Here is a 14,987-nt window from a genome sequence, read left to right as displayed (position 1 = left end):
ATATATATATATATATATATATATATTAGTACTAGTAGCAGTCAAGTAAAATAAGTGTGGCGAAAACAAATAACAGAAACAGAAAGTTTTTGTAAAAGAAAGTGAACAAACCACGCCAAGGCAAAAAAAAAAAAAGGCGCACAAAGAAATAGAGAGCCAGCGTGGGCCGACAATTTAGTGGTGGGTGGGACCTCTTCTTTTTGAAGCTCCGTTCGAGGCTAAACGGGCCACCACGGCCCAGTACTACATTCTTATTTCTTTATTTTGTATGAGATGTGATTACTGATTGTGTGGTGTAATTCCGTATTTCTTTAATTTGTTTAATCGATAATTTAAGAAAGTTTTTGTGGAGAATATTCGGCGGCCGCACTTTTATGCCTAACCAAATCTCTTCTTTACCAAAGTGGGGTGGGGTGGGGATTTCTTTCTTTAATACAGTAATGTAGTAAGTAGTATTTTTTAGCAGATTTTGCTTAAAAGGGAATATCTGTATTTTGCACACTTATTTATATATATTTTTTTACTTAGCGAATGAACCAATCAAAAAATTACAAATAATTTATCATTTCTAAGATCTTTTATTTTTCGTTTACAGCAAAATAAATAAACAATTAAAAGATGATTAAAAATAGAAAATGGGTACATTATTGTCTCTATAAATATGTATCATTTTACTATTTCAAAAATTGATGACAGAAACATTAAACTTATAACACAATTTTGCACAAAGCTGTTGGTCTGAACCACTTGAAACAAACAATATTGGTTAAAAAAAAATTAGATTACTATCAAATCAGTTGCAAGTGGTTTTTTTACTTCTTTACTTTGGAATGGGCTTCTGTTTTAATTTGTTTTTACTAAATGACTCGGGCTTTGATGTAAGACTATATTTTCTATTTTTGAGTAATATGAATAGGTCCATTGGGCTATCATTTTGAAAATAGTAGGACTCGATCGAACTCAAGTAAGATATAATATTGCATCTCCATATGAACTTGTTAGAAACAGCAAAGTTGTGATGTTGATGTTACGTACCACCACTACATTCAAAAAATTTGGGAGTTATGAACTTATGATCAATTGACTAAAAAGTTGTAATTATGTGTATTATACTTAAATTCCAATATAAGGATTCCTAGCAAGCTGATTATAATTCTTTTGTATTCATCGTCTTCATATATATTCACTATTTCTTTGTTTACGTAACTACAAATTGTATCCGAAATTCAACAAGCCATTGATCAGAGTCGTATTAGATTCATAGTATCGAAGTTGTACATAAGCTAATTTTTCTTTATCTTTGATTTTACGTAAAGACCATAGACTCAAGATTACAAGTTTATCTAAATTCAAGATAAAAAAATAATTGTATACAGAATTCAAGAGCTTGACCAAAAAAGAAGTGAAAATAGTTAAAAAAAAATGTAATATTGGGATTCACCTCCCCTTGTTTTTAAGCAAATGTCGCTCAAGATATATATCGTCGGTTGTGTAATTTTAGTAAACCATTTAATATAAAAAAAGAGCAACTCTTCTTAATAGTCAAAGTTCCTCTGTTTTAGCAGTCCTCTGTCTCGTTCTCATCTCTCACATGAACCATAACTTTCTCTAACATCACTCTCCTTTACACAACCCCAAAAATAGACCCTTCCTTCTCTCTCTCCGCTTCATTCTTCGCTCACACACACCCCCCAAAACTCTCTTCCCTCTTTACATTTATTTTACACCTTTAACCTCCTCTGTTCTTGCCCCTAATGGAACGGCTAGCTTCGGAGCTCTTCCTCGTCGCCGGTAACCCTGACTCTTTCGTCGTCGACGACCTCCTTGACTTTTCTAACGACGACGGCCAAACTGATGACGGTTTTGACACCCTTCTTCCTGATTCTTCTTCCGTCTCCACCGTCACTCTCGCCGACAGCTCCAACTCCTCCTCCTCCGTTTTCACCGACAGCACTGGCTTTTCCCACGACCTCTATATTCCGGTACTATTTTTTACCAATCCACCCCAATAAAAATCTCATTTTTATATAATATGAACAAGTAATATATATTTGGTGTGACTATATGCACATATATTTCTCAACTAATAACATTTCCTTGCTTCTTCTATTTAATTATTACATAATCAGAGTGAAGATTTAGCTGAGCTAGAATGGTTATCAAATATTGTGGAAGAAACATTCTCAGAAGAAGACCAAGACAAGCTTCACTTACTGTCCGGTTTAAAAAACCCTCAAACCATCGGGTCGACCCAGACCCACCTAATCAAACCCGAACCAGAACCCGATTTCGATCAGTTCNTTAAACTTATAACACAATTTTGCACAAAGCTGTTGGTCTGAACCACTTGAAACAAACAATATTGGTTAAAAAAAAATTAGATTACTATCAAATCAGTTGCAAGTGGTTTTTTTACTTCTTTACTTTGGAATGGGCTTCTGTTTTAATTTGTTTTTACTAAATGACTCGGGCTTTGATGTAAGACTATATTTTCTATTTTTGAGTAATATGAATAGGTCCATTGGGCTATCATTTTGAAAATAGTAGGACTCGATCGAACTCAAGTAAGATATAATATTGCATCTCCATATGAACTTGTTAGAAACAGCAAAGTTGTGATGTTGATGTTACGTACCACCACTACATTCAAAAAATTTGGGAGTTATGAACTTATGATCAATTGACTAAAAAGTTGTAATTATGTGTATTATACTTAAATTCCAATATAAGGATTCCTAGCAAGCTGATTATAATTCTTTTGTATTCATCGTCTTCATATATATTCACTATTTCTTTGTTTACGTAACTACAAATTGTATCCGAAATTCAACAAGCCATTGATCAGAGTCGTATTAGATTCATAGTATCGAAGTTGTACATAAGCTAATTTTTCTTTATCTTTGATTTTACGTAAAGACCATAGACTCAAGATTACAAGTTTATCTAAATTCAAGATAAAAAAATAATTGTATACAGAATTCAAGAGCTTGACCAAAAAAGAAGTGAAAATAGTTAAAAAAAAATGTAATATTGGGATTCACCTCCCCTTGTTTTTAAGCAAATGTCGCTCAAGATATATATCGTCGGTTGTGTAATTTTAGTAAACCATTTAATATAAAAAAAGAGCAACTCTTCTTAATAGTCAAAGTTCCTCTGTTTTAGCAGTCCTCTGTCTCGTTCTCATCTCTCACATGAACCATAACTTTCTCTAACATCACTCTCCTTTACACAACCCCAAAAATAGACCCTTCCTTCTCTCTCTCCGCTTCATTCTTCGCTCACACACACCCCCCAAAACTCTCTTCCCTCTTTACATTTATTTTACACCTTTAACCTCCTCTGTTCTTGCCCCTAATGGAACGGCTAGCTTCGGAGCTCTTCCTCGTCGCCGGTAACCCTGACTCTTTCGTCGTCGACGACCTCCTTGACTTTTCTAACGACGACGGCCAAACTGATGACGGTTTTGACACCCTTCTTCCTGATTCTTCTTCCGTCTCCACCGTCACTCTCGCCGACAGCTCCAACTCCTCCTCCTCCGTTTTCACCGACAGCACTGGCTTTTCCCACGACCTCTATATTCCGGTACTATTTTTTACCAATCCACCCCAATAAAAATCTCATTTTTATATAATATGAACAAGTAATATATATTTGGTGTGACTATATGCACATATATTTCTCAACTAATAACATTTCCTTGCTTCTTCTATTTAATTATTACATAATCAGAGTGAAGATTTAGCTGAGCTAGAATGGTTATCAAATATTGTGGAAGAAACATTCTCAGAAGAAGACCAAGACAAGCTTCACTTACTGTCCGGTTTAAAAAACCCTCAAACCATCGGGTCGACCCAGACCCACCTAATCAAACCCGAACCAGAACCCGATTTCGATCAGTTCATCGACACTGATGAGTCAAACGTCGCGGTTCCTGCCAAAGCGAGGAGCAAGAGATCACGCTCTGCAGCTTCCACGTGGGCTTCCCGCCTTTTATCCTTAGCCGACTCCGACGAATCCAGTCCCAAGAAGAAGCAGCGGAGAGTGAATGAGCAAGACATGGCAGTAGAAATGGACGTAGACTGCGGAGGAGGTCGAAGGTGTCTGCACTGCGCGACGGAGAAGACGCCGCAGTGGAGGACGGGACCGATGGGTCCGAAGACGCTTTGCAACGCGTGCGGAGTAAGGTACAAGTCAGGGAGGCTCGTGCCGGAGTACAGACCGGCTTCGAGCCCTACGTTCGTGATGGCTAGGCACTCGAACTCTCACCGGAAAGTGATGGAGCTCCGGCGACAGAAGGAGATGAGAGACGAGCATATGCTGAGTCAGCTTAGGTGTGAGAATCTAATGATGGATATCAGATCCAACGGTGAAGATTTCTTAATCCATAACCACGTGGCTTCTGGTTTTAGACACTTAATCTAACTTTCCTATTTCCACGTGGATAAATTTCGCAATAATTTGTTCTTTTTCGTCTTTTAGCATTATTATTTTTTTCAGTTTTTTTTATTTGTTTTAATTTCCTCTTTAACATCTTAATTGTTTTTTTCGTTTTCTGCAGACTACTACTACTACTGATATATTTGATAGCTAGCTTTTGTATTGGTCTTCTGCTTCTTGAAATTTAAATTAGAAAGGTTATTAAATAGAGATGTAGGGAACAGGGTAGATACGAGTTAATTAATCATGATGTAAGTATCTGTCTGATTAATAATTGAACCAACTAGAACCCTCCCAAAATGTATATAAAAATGTCGAGTGTGTGTGTGTGTGTGATAGAGAGATTAAGTTGGTTGCCATCGTATTGAAATCAAAATTCAGAGTAGCTTACAATACATGATATTAGTGAAATAAAATAACGTACTATTTCACTAAACTGAGTATCAGGTTAATTGTTTATCAATATCTAGATGAGGATTAGTGTGTACTTTGTATTGTGTCTAGATTTAAGTAGTATTCGCATTCACCCAAAACACCGGGATCCAAGGTGGATGCTCGTTCATTTTGACAGATGAGTTATTGTAGTTTATTAAACTAACTATTCGCCGAATTTTTAACTTCTTTCACGTTTTACATTCTGACAATATTCGAGAAAATCTGATGCTTTAATATTACTCTGAAACATATTATTTTACCAAAAATTAAAGAAAATATATTTACTATATTAAAAGGGATAATAAAAATTTGCACAGCACAAAAGTCATATATAAGTTATTAATTTATAAATAAATAAAGGAAAATGGAGCATAGATTGAGGTGCTCGTCACATGCATTCTCATGCAAACCTAACCCGCAAGTGGGCGAGATTTATGATGTATGGAGTATTATATATTTTATATATCTATAAATGGTCCTCTTCTTAACTAACATTAAATTAAATATCTCATCTTCGATAGATAGAGGTAAAGGTCCACGGACTGTACTTGTAGTATACTAGTATCTAATGTCCAAATGTATATAATTTTGTGTTGTTTAAGCCAACATTATTATCAAGTTTACTTTTATCTATCCGCAAACAAATTCTTATCACTCAATTGAACTTTACACTTTGATCTGCAAATTTACCAAATGGTAAGCTTAAAACTCATTTACAAAAGGTCAAAAGCCTATATATGCATTCCAGTGTAAGTAGCATGATCTAATACCGAAACTCTTTCGAAATTTCTCTCACTCTCTTTTAATTATTTGTTAACTAGGATCCAAACATAACTGTTAGATACATAGCATTTGGTTATTTGTGTATTAAAATTATACGTGGTTCTTTATGTTGTTTAATATCATATCCATAAAGGGAAGAAACGAATACGTAAAAGCACACATATATAAAAAATATGGAGTCATGTGAGTATGTTGCGTATACTGTATGCCATGTGGTGCATATAGATATTTTTATATAAATAATGTGGAATCATAACGGTCCAACGTAGCGTTCTGTACTTTGGGGAAGACTTCAACGTCACTCAAAGAAACTAAGAAAATAAAGTATCAAAAGCAAAATCCACTCCAAAGTAACCAGTATGTATAATGTATACTAATATAAAAGAAGAATAAAAAGGAGAAAAGAAAGAACAGAAAACTTAAAACACGAGAAGAGGACATATACGCTACACACATACAAATGAAATAAAATTTAGTAAAAACACTAATTAGAATCATTTCTAGCAAAAGCACTCAGACACGTACGTACTAGAAATTTATTATGGTAGTACGACGTGAGAAAGTGTCACAGTACGTTTTCTACTAGTGTCCGGAAGCTTTTAAAATGATGAGAGTCAGAAGACTCAAAACATGTTGGTACAGGGTTAGATTCTCTTTAAAATCACTGTACATCAGTAAAAGGAAAATATAGATTTATGTTTGAAATGACGATAGAGAGAACAACATGAATAAAGTAGGAAATAAATGAAATGACGATATTTTTGCTTTCAAAAGACGAGTAATATATGAGAATGTTTCCTTTATTAGTTATAACAATGTTTCCCTAATTTTGACTAACAAATTCTGGTTGTAAGTTACAACTTGTAACCTTGGTTTTGGAAGACAATCCCCTAATATTACAAAGGGTAAAAACTTGTCAAGTGTCAGAACGTTATTGAGAAATTTACATGAATTCAACTCTAAATACTGTAACCGGAAGAAGAAATACTACATCTGAATTAACCGACAACAAATCAAACATGTACCTTGTTTAATCATTACACAACAACACTGCCTTGCCTGAATTAACTTCAATCCTGGAGACATAACAATCCCAAAAAGGAAGTACGCCAACAAAAAGCTCCGAATCAGAGTAAAGCCAGCCTACCGGTTATGGAATCAACCAACTCCTTTGGTCCTGCACAAGCAAAAGTAATGAACATGGTGAGGAACACCATCTGTTGTTCCTCTCTAGCTAGATATAGAAGTTTAAAGAAAATATTGTCTCTACCCGGTCCAACTGCAAGAACCGTTCTTGATCCAGCCGCAACCTGTAAAAATCCAAGTTTTAGTTTCTAGTAAATCTTGTTAGCTTCTCACTAGTCACTACCGAGAGAAATTCCAACAAAAGTTCCAACTCAAGAACACTCTTCCCAACACTCTTCTCGTGTTTGATTAGTAGACACTTTACGCTTGGACTATGCTCTCAATAACTAATCAAATACGGGAGAGTAGAAAACTAAGATTCTTATACTTACCTCTGTTTTTCCAGCATCAGCTACAACAAAAGTCGGGAGGCCAACGCTCTCAGCCGCCTCTGTGATCTTATTCCTGAGAGCACAAAAAAATAACGTACCTTTCAAATCTATACAAGACAAATTATTAACATAAGTAAAGTAATCATATTTCTTGATGTGCATTTTGTCTGTTTCCCCCAAGAATTTCACCTGCTTACATTTCTTGCTGGTTTTTACAACTAACGACTATCTTCGGTTGCCCATTTTCCTCCCATCGCCTCAGTAGGTATCGGTCACTGAAAGAATTACGTATATAATTATAAAACATAAACTTTGGAAAGATACACTCTTTACCAAGTAAACAACTCAATACAGAAAAAGATACCTCTGCATCAACTCTGCATACATGCCGGTGGCAGCATCTGAAAATATTAGAAAGTAAGTCATTTTACTTTCAGGACAAAACAAAAATGTCAGTGTTCAAACTTCAAATTCATTTTCTAGGACACTTACGGGCACACTGTGATGCAATTTTTCCTGTTCTCATCTTTAAGTCTTGCCTTACTACCAAAACCTGTGATCAGAAAGCTCAAATTAGTTACAAAAAATGTTCTAACTTTAACTTCTAATAATCTAGAAATCTGGCATCATTATCTTCTTATCACCATCCTTGTATAAATTATGCAAATCTCCTATATGAAACTCAAATGTCTGTCGTTTGATGGGTTTCAAATTGAAATCAGCTTGTATCATCACTAGGTTTTGTATCTAAGGACTTTTTTTTTTTTTTTTTTTTTTTTTTTTTTTTTTTTGTCTTTTTGATNAAGTGATGATAATTTGCTCGAAAGTCCAAACCAATAAATTCTAGGGCCAAAAGACAAGCGACTATGGTTACACTAGATGATAGACTAACCATTTTAAGCTCTTTGTCACTGCCATTGCCTGGTACAGAACTCTGCTTCTGGACCTTGCTGGATAAAAGCCTGCTCCTTTTCACAGGGGATCTCACTTGCTGTGACAAATCCAATATCATACCTATGATGAATCCTATCACAACCCCTGGTATGAGATTCTCTGCCCTGAAACTCCCAGTTATCGACTTCTTCTCTTGTCTCTGATCATATTCATCAGAAGAAAAAAACCAATGAAAATACATTTTCAAATATCCAACAAGAAAACTGGTTTAAGAGATACAAGAATACTTCAAGAGAAGCAAACCATTCACAGTTACATCAAAAATCTCACTACTTTATTTGCCAATCAATCATGGACATACATATAAGAACTATAATCACTTCTACAATACGAAGCCAAAACACTAATGCACTTATAGCAAAGTAAAATATATAAAAAGAATCAGCCTTTTACTCTTTACTCTTTGAGCTAAACTGAACTTATCATCTGATTAAAAAGAAGAAGAAAAAGCTCAAAAGAACATTCTAATTCAGAACTTGTTATCTGTTTCCTAAATCAGTCATCACCACTCACCAACTGATTCCATTCGTTAGTTTTTTTATCAGAGTGTCTCAATTTGACAAAAATAAAGAATAAATAATCAACAAAAAAGACTGAATAAGGCGAAATCAATACCATAGCTTGAGGCTGCGAAGAAGAGTTTCGAGACGAAGGCCACATGGTACGCTTCTGGAGATTCTCCCTCGGCGACAGAGGAACAAAGCTATAAGGCCTGAATAATCTAAGACCATGACCATGATGAAGAAGAGAGATAAGAGCAGGATTTGTAAACGTAAAACGTCAGGGTGTTCATATATCTAATTACAAAACGACGGGTTGTTTCGCTAGCTAAATGTACATTCTGCTAACATATATGGTCAAATTAGATAACTTTTAAAAGTATATAGCTACTAATGTAATTACTACAAACTTATGTACCCCTCTACCAGACGGTGCGTTTTACCGTCGTCCCTTTTTTTTTTCTTTCTGGTCAGTTCAGTTTTCAGTTCTTCATCTCCCTCCTGAAAGCTGAAAACCCCAATCTAAAACCCTAACGGCCATTACTACAATCGGAGCTCCGAAATGCCGGGTATGACTTCAGAATCCGGCGGCGGAGAATTGGTTCCGTTTTCGACGAAGGAAAAAGCTCCGGTGCTGTATCCTTTAAGCTACGGCCTCAAGTCTCCGGTTCATAGGCTTTCCATCTCCTGGGGCTGCGGAAACAACCTACGCGTCACGGTTTTAACGAATCCGGAGTTACGCGATGATGACGGAGAAGCTGGTGGTAAGGTCGTAAACGTGAGTCTTAACGGCGAGGATGGCGAAATCAGTGACGCACAGCGGCGAAGGATCGCTTATGGATCGGTTTCACCGTTCGCGCTTTTGCAGAGCAGGAGAAACTCAATTTCGAGTTTGTCTAGGATGGATATGAGTCCTACTCTGTACCAGACTGCGTGGTGAGGACACTCTGAGTTCCTAATTCTCAAATTATCAGATTTTGCTCGTTCAAGGCTTATCGTTGCATCTGAATGATTACACTATCATAGTTTTTTCAATTGAAATTTCACTTTTATGATTAGACTTGTAACGTTTGTTTGAGCATACTGGATTTGTCATAATGGTACTAGGTGGGAATACGTAATGGAATACAGCAAAGATATAAAATCTCTCCTTAGTAATACAATATCTTCCCCTGCTCCTCTGATTGAAGACCCAAGATCAGTTATAAAGGTAAGGTCTTTCTGGTTTGGCATTGTAATTAAGCTTTTCTTTCTTATAACAATTGAACTCTTCCGCGAGTGAGTATAGCTTTGAGAGTGGGAACTTTGTTAATGGATTTTCCCATTTACATACATATGCAGGATGCTGAGGAACCAACTTCTATAAAGGCTGCGTGGGAGTTGATGGAGTTATTATATGCAGATAAGACATGTCTGTCTTGGTTGCCAGAACGGCTCGTTGATTGGCTATCTGTAATTAGTTTCTTCCCCCAATATTTAACCTATCTTTAATTTGAACTTCTACTAGTGTTTTTTAACCTATCGTTAATATCATGGCAGGACTACGATATACTCCTTTCAAGCTCACATCCAACAGTCTATTCGAAACTCCAGGATTTTCAGAAGGAACTTGTTGGCTTACAGGTTTGGTCCTCTCTAAGAAGTCAATACAAGATCTGGTAGTTTTCTCATATGAGAAGTGATTGAAGGACTGAATTTCTTTATGCGCTTATGTGCCTTTGCAGACCATCGAGGATGATCCAAGATACTGGGATGTGATGGCATCTGCGCTATCAGTTGGTTGGCTAGAAATAGTGGTTAGTACATTTTTTTGCGATTGAAGGTTCTTTGTAATTTGATCTTTAAAGTTTTGCAATATGAGAAGTGTTCTATCTATACTTATTTTCAGGTGAAGTTGTTACACTTACATGGTTCTTATCAACTAGACCAGCTGGGAAATCGTGAGGTTAGAATTAAGTAGTTCATGTTTGAGATTTATGTCATATTGAGTGACTAGATACGTGCTATTCATAATGTAATACAAACTTAATGAAGTAGACAGAAAATGGTCTGGTAGAAGCCGTTGCTGTCCTCGTTTCAAAAATGCCACGAATGCGTCCAAACCTAGAAGATGGGAAGTTTGGTGAATGCTTTGCAGCAAAGCCTGACTTTATGAAGGTATGCTAGAAAGGTGTATTATCCTAACTCTTTTTAGTGTATTTTATGATGTGTCTAGACTCATCTTACCATTTTTGCCAGACACGAGAAAGATGGCAGTCCCAGATAACTAAACTAGAGTGCAGTGCCTTCTGGGTTCAATGTGCTCACCATCAGACCCGTGAGGGCTTGAGAAATATGTTGAGGATCATGATAGGAAATGCTGATTGCCTCACAGCTGCGACATGTAATTGGGTGGAGCTTTTTGTTTCACATCTTCTATATCTCAGGCCATTCACAAAGGTGAATATGCTTTACCTGCTGTTTGTCTATTTAAATTTGAGCTGTGTATTTTTATTCGATCTCTATTATTAAATAGGAAACTTGAAAATTCAATCAATGCCATTTTGCATTGCAGGGATTAGATGGCATGCATAACCTAGCCGTAAAATGTATTCAGTCAAAGCCAGTTAACACTTCCCATAAGCTTCTAAGACTGCTTATTGGAATTCTCGGAGAAAATACTGAGGTCAGTTGTACATCTTAAAATCAGTCAGAGGTGCAACTGTTTCAGCTCTTCGCCACTTTCTAATCCAGCATGGTGTATTAAAATACTGCAGGTTGTTCTGGCAGAGTGTTCCAAAGAGTTTGGCTCCTGGTAGGCAGGCGGTCTTTGTTTAGTGTCAGTAACTTTGTTGAGTATGTTATCTATAAGAATCAGGACGAGACTATTCTTGTTGTTAGGATGGTTGCACATGCCATGGAATTATTGACAGCTGGAAGCGATGAAGGTGAAGTTCTTGTACATGAGGAGCAGCGAAAGTTGGGTGGAATCAATATGGAAGAGCTCCATAGACTCGTTTATGCTCAAGTTCTTTCTTCTCATGCTTTGACTTGGCAGGTACAATTCTTTTATGACTTATGAAGTACCTTTCCTGTAATCGAATCGGTACCTTTCTTATATCACTTCTTGTTATATTAAACTCTTCCTTCTTCTGTTTGAAATTTTGCAGATAGCTCCTATTTATCTAGCATCGTGCGAGAAACAGGGATTAGCTTTATTAGAGTTGTTATTCTACAGGCAGCCTGTTCAAGAAAATCAGTTGCTTATTAAGGTTTTGTTTATTGCATCTGTTACATCAATTTCTAGTTCTCTTTTGTCGTTAAAATTCTTTGATCTTGTCAGAAGCCTTCATCTGGTACTTATGTTTTCTTGTTGCAGAGCCTAGAAATTTGCCGTCTATATGAACTCAATAATGTCAGCTCTAAACTTATGAAGGTATTGATAAATTAGGCACTTTTCTACACATGTGTTCTCTAGTCTCAAAAAAGGATATCTTCTGAAAAAAAGTTGCGGTGTTCAGATTTCTGGAGTGCATCACTGGAAACATGGGAGGAAAGGGTCTGGTATATTTTGGCTCCAACAAGCCCAGGACGAACATTGTCTCAGCGTGATTGCTCAACAGCTGTTTGATTCTGTTGGAAAGTCATTGTCTGATGAAAGTCTCAAGGTATATTTCTATAAGCCATACTCAAAGCGAATTCAGTTTATAACATCACTGTCGGTTCTATCTGTGCACTTGATGACATTGTTACATTTCATACATGCAGCAATGGGAAGGCCTGATCGAGTTGCTGGGCTCGGAATCGAAGATCTCTGGTGGTCTCGATTTTCTTCACAAGTAATAATCATCTCTCACTCTCTTTGCAACTGACTTGTTTTTTTTGGTAAAACTCTGCCGCAGCATTATTAATTTCCATACATTCCAGGTATAGAGATTTCAAGAGATCACTGAAGCTAGTCCATGATGGAAAAAGTATAGATGCAGCTCATGAAGCCGTGGAGAGACTTGTATCGGTGTGTAGTACAACATCTCTCTTAGCTCATTTTTTTCGCCTCTGAGTTATTGGAAATTAATGCCATTTGAATTGAATGACTGCAGCTAATGAAGAGCCCTTCTACTCCTCAACGATTCTGGCTTCCTCTTCTGCATGATTCAGTAAAGAAACCATATCTTTGTTTTTCTTTTCTTTTCTTTGATTATCCAACTAAGAGAAAATGCGCAACTAAAAGAGATTTTGTTTGTGCAGTTGAAGCTGTTGAATTGGCCAGAACGGTCGCTGTTGAATGTAACACAGACGAACCTGATGCTGAACAAATTACAAGAGATATCAATTGCAAGGTTAAGACCAGGCTTCATAGAAACTGATTTGTCAGCTCAAGCTGTGGGTTCTGTGAGAGTTGCTCTAGCAACCAATCTTGGACGTGCTTTTCTTGAAGAATGTTAGCGCGGCGGTTTGAGGCTGAATAAATTCTGAGCTCAATATGTATTCGTGTGTCTGGGTTTGTAGTTTGTACGACGACATTAACTCTGTATTTTTCGATCGTCACATTTTTATTTTGTTTCGATTAATACAGTTTAAACTAAAAAAAAATTGAGTTTGTATTATAACAAATCCACGTACAGTAATGTCATCTTGATGAAGTCTGATAAAACAAAAATCAATTTTGTAAGTGTACCGGTTAAAACCGGTTTAGTTAGTCCATTGAAACGACACAGCTTTAGCAATATATTTTGTTAATCTTCTATCCAGAGCCCAGCGGAGTTGAGGAGAGAAAGGTTTATTCAAAGTTAAGCAATGGCAACGAGAGCTTTGCTTGCCGTTATATCTGCGACTCCGAATCGCTGCTTCATCTCATCGAGCAGGATCAAAATCCAATCTTCAGTGTCTTCTTTTTCAAGTCTCAATTTCCAAAGACACAATAGAAAAATCCACAGAATAGCTCGAAGTTACTCGTCTGACAAGGATTCCTCCGTTCTTCCGCCGCCTGACGTTTCCCGTCTGGCAGAGACAGCTCGAATCTCTCTAACTCCGGCCGAGGTACCATTTTATTACTCTCTCTCTCTCCTTCTTTGTGGAATTGAGTTCTCTCACATTTGTTCCTCTTCTATTGTTTTGTTCAGATAGAGGAATGTGAAACTAAAATTCGTCGAGTCATTGACTGGTTAGTATTATTAACCAAACCCTAAACCCTCGTCTCTAATAGGCTTCCACGATTATGTTGTTGATTAAATGATTGGTGAAAAATGCAGGTTTGGCCAGCTTCAACAAGTTGATGTTAACAGTGTGGAACCAGCGATCAGAGCAGGTCAGAATCATACTTTTCTCAACTTTCTTCTTTTGGTTGTCTTGTGTTGAAATTTTATGTGCTTTTGTTCGTCTGCGTCTATGAAACATCAATGTAAAGAGTGGAACTTTTGAAAAAAGAACCAGAAGAAGAATCATTTTGTGAGTTTCAATGGCAAATTTAGTTGTAAGTTAGATTTGTTGCGTCCATCTCGTAAATGGCGGCAAATCATGAGTCTGTTTCTGGTTCAAGTAGACTCATGTAACAGATCTTTTCAAGCTAAAGCTGATTGGTATTAGGTGCAAAATCTTTGTAGTCTTAACACATTCTCTTGGTTAAATCTTAGTAGGCATATATGGATTTACTGTATCAAGATGTCTAGTTATCAATATTGTTCCGATTGGTTGCCGGAAAATAATCTGCCTATTTTAATATCCGCTAGATATGGATGGTGGAAATTTGCGAGAAGATTCTCCTGAAACATTTGAGAACAGGTTTGCTCTTTATACCGTTTTCTCCCATCTGGTAATAATAGAATGATTCCAGTTTTAAGATGAAAGCCATCTACTAAACTATTGAGTGTTTTGTTATTCCTCAAACAGGGACAGTATAAGAGCTTCCATTCCAAGCTTTGAGGAAGCATATTTAAAAGTCCCTAAAATACTTAACAAAGAGTGACTCTTCAGGTACCTTCTTATGATCTAAAGCTTATTTGTTAAGATAAAATCTCCTTAATGGAAAGAAGATTGTGCATTGATTTTTTTTTGTGGTGTATGTTCTTTCATGTGCAGCTTCTTGGAGTTGTTTGGCTGGAGAGATTCATTCTCAGATCCGGTTCTTGTTGAGAACAAAATTGCGTCAAAATTGTTTTGGCACGTAGGCTATTGCTCTACAACATTTTGTTCACAATTCACCACAACCTTGTATGCATGTAGAGCTAAACTCAAATCAGTTTTGCGTTTTGATCCCGACCTATTTTGAATCCTGTGTGTTTTAGCCCGATCGGTTATGAAATCGGACTGAACTATTGCTCTACAACGTTCATGTTTATAACATTCCTACTTTCAAAAGTGCTTTGTATTATGTGGATGTAGA

The 14,987-nt window shown here is 36.6% G+C and overlaps 5 protein-coding genes across 6 annotated transcripts; 4 read left to right on the top strand and 1 right to left on the bottom strand.

Moving 5' to 3' along the window:
- On the top strand, positions 1,547–2,342 carry LOC104727603 (GATA transcription factor 9-like). The gene is made up of 2 exons (XM_010446693.2): positions 1,547–1,982; positions 2,130–2,342. The coding sequence occupies exons 1-2, from the start codon at positions 1,755–1,757 to the stop codon at positions 2,340–2,342; spliced, it is 441 nt and encodes a 146-aa protein (XP_010444995.1). The 5' UTR covers positions 1,547–1,754.
- LOC104721531 (GATA transcription factor 9-like) lies at positions 3,147–4,599 on the top strand. The gene is made up of 2 exons (XM_010439534.2): positions 3,147–3,582; positions 3,730–4,599. Exons 1-2 carry the CDS (start codon positions 3,355–3,357, stop codon positions 4,420–4,422), a joined length of 921 nt encoding a protein of 306 aa, XP_010437836.1. The 5' UTR covers positions 3,147–3,354; the 3' UTR covers positions 4,423–4,599.
- Positions 6,534–8,848, bottom strand: LOC104721530 (peptidyl-tRNA hydrolase 2, mitochondrial). 2 transcript variants are annotated; one of them, XM_010439532.2, is made up of 8 exons: positions 8,742–8,848; positions 8,065–8,265; positions 7,665–7,725; positions 7,537–7,573; positions 7,370–7,447; positions 7,173–7,245; positions 6,926–6,965; positions 6,534–6,832 (listed from the first exon to the last, which is right to left on the bottom strand). In XM_010439532.2, exons 1-8 carry the CDS (start codon positions 8,784–8,786, stop codon positions 6,783–6,785), a joined length of 585 nt encoding a protein of 194 aa, XP_010437834.1. In that variant the 5' UTR covers positions 8,787–8,848; the 3' UTR covers positions 6,534–6,782. The 2 variants fall into 2 exon arrangements, 1 of the variants encoding a protein (XP_010437834.1); XR_757036.2 differs by lacking the exon at positions 6,534–6,832 and having other exon boundaries at positions 6,948–6,965; positions 7,362–7,447.
- LOC104721529 (nuclear pore complex protein NUP85) lies at positions 9,072–13,198 on the top strand. Its single transcript, XM_010439531.2, has 18 exons — positions 9,072–9,562; positions 9,734–9,836; positions 9,968–10,078; positions 10,166–10,249; positions 10,351–10,422; positions 10,515–10,571; positions 10,664–10,783; positions 10,865–11,065; positions 11,181–11,291; positions 11,383–11,420; positions 11,507–11,663; positions 11,776–11,877; positions 11,985–12,041; positions 12,127–12,273; positions 12,374–12,444; positions 12,533–12,620; positions 12,706–12,762; positions 12,854–13,198. The coding sequence occupies exons 1-18, from the start codon at positions 9,189–9,191 to the stop codon at positions 13,049–13,051; spliced, it is 2,148 nt and encodes a 715-aa protein (XP_010437833.1). The 5' UTR covers positions 9,072–9,188; the 3' UTR covers positions 13,052–13,198.
- Positions 13,348–14,962, top strand: LOC104721527 (glutamyl-tRNA(Gln) amidotransferase subunit C, chloroplastic/mitochondrial). The gene is made up of 6 exons (XM_010439529.2): positions 13,348–13,645; positions 13,729–13,769; positions 13,858–13,913; positions 14,335–14,386; positions 14,495–14,578; positions 14,684–14,962. Exons 1-5 carry the CDS (start codon positions 13,403–13,405, stop codon positions 14,568–14,570), a joined length of 468 nt encoding a protein of 155 aa, XP_010437831.1. The 5' UTR covers positions 13,348–13,402; the 3' UTR covers positions 14,571–14,578; positions 14,684–14,962.

Source organism: Camelina sativa, chromosome 11, assembly GCF_000633955.1.
Source record: "Camelina sativa cultivar DH55 chromosome 11, Cs, whole genome shotgun sequence".
Lineage (NCBI taxonomy): Eukaryota > Viridiplantae > Streptophyta > Magnoliopsida > Brassicales > Brassicaceae > Camelina > Camelina sativa.
This window is presented reverse-complemented; position numbering and strand designations above follow the sequence as displayed.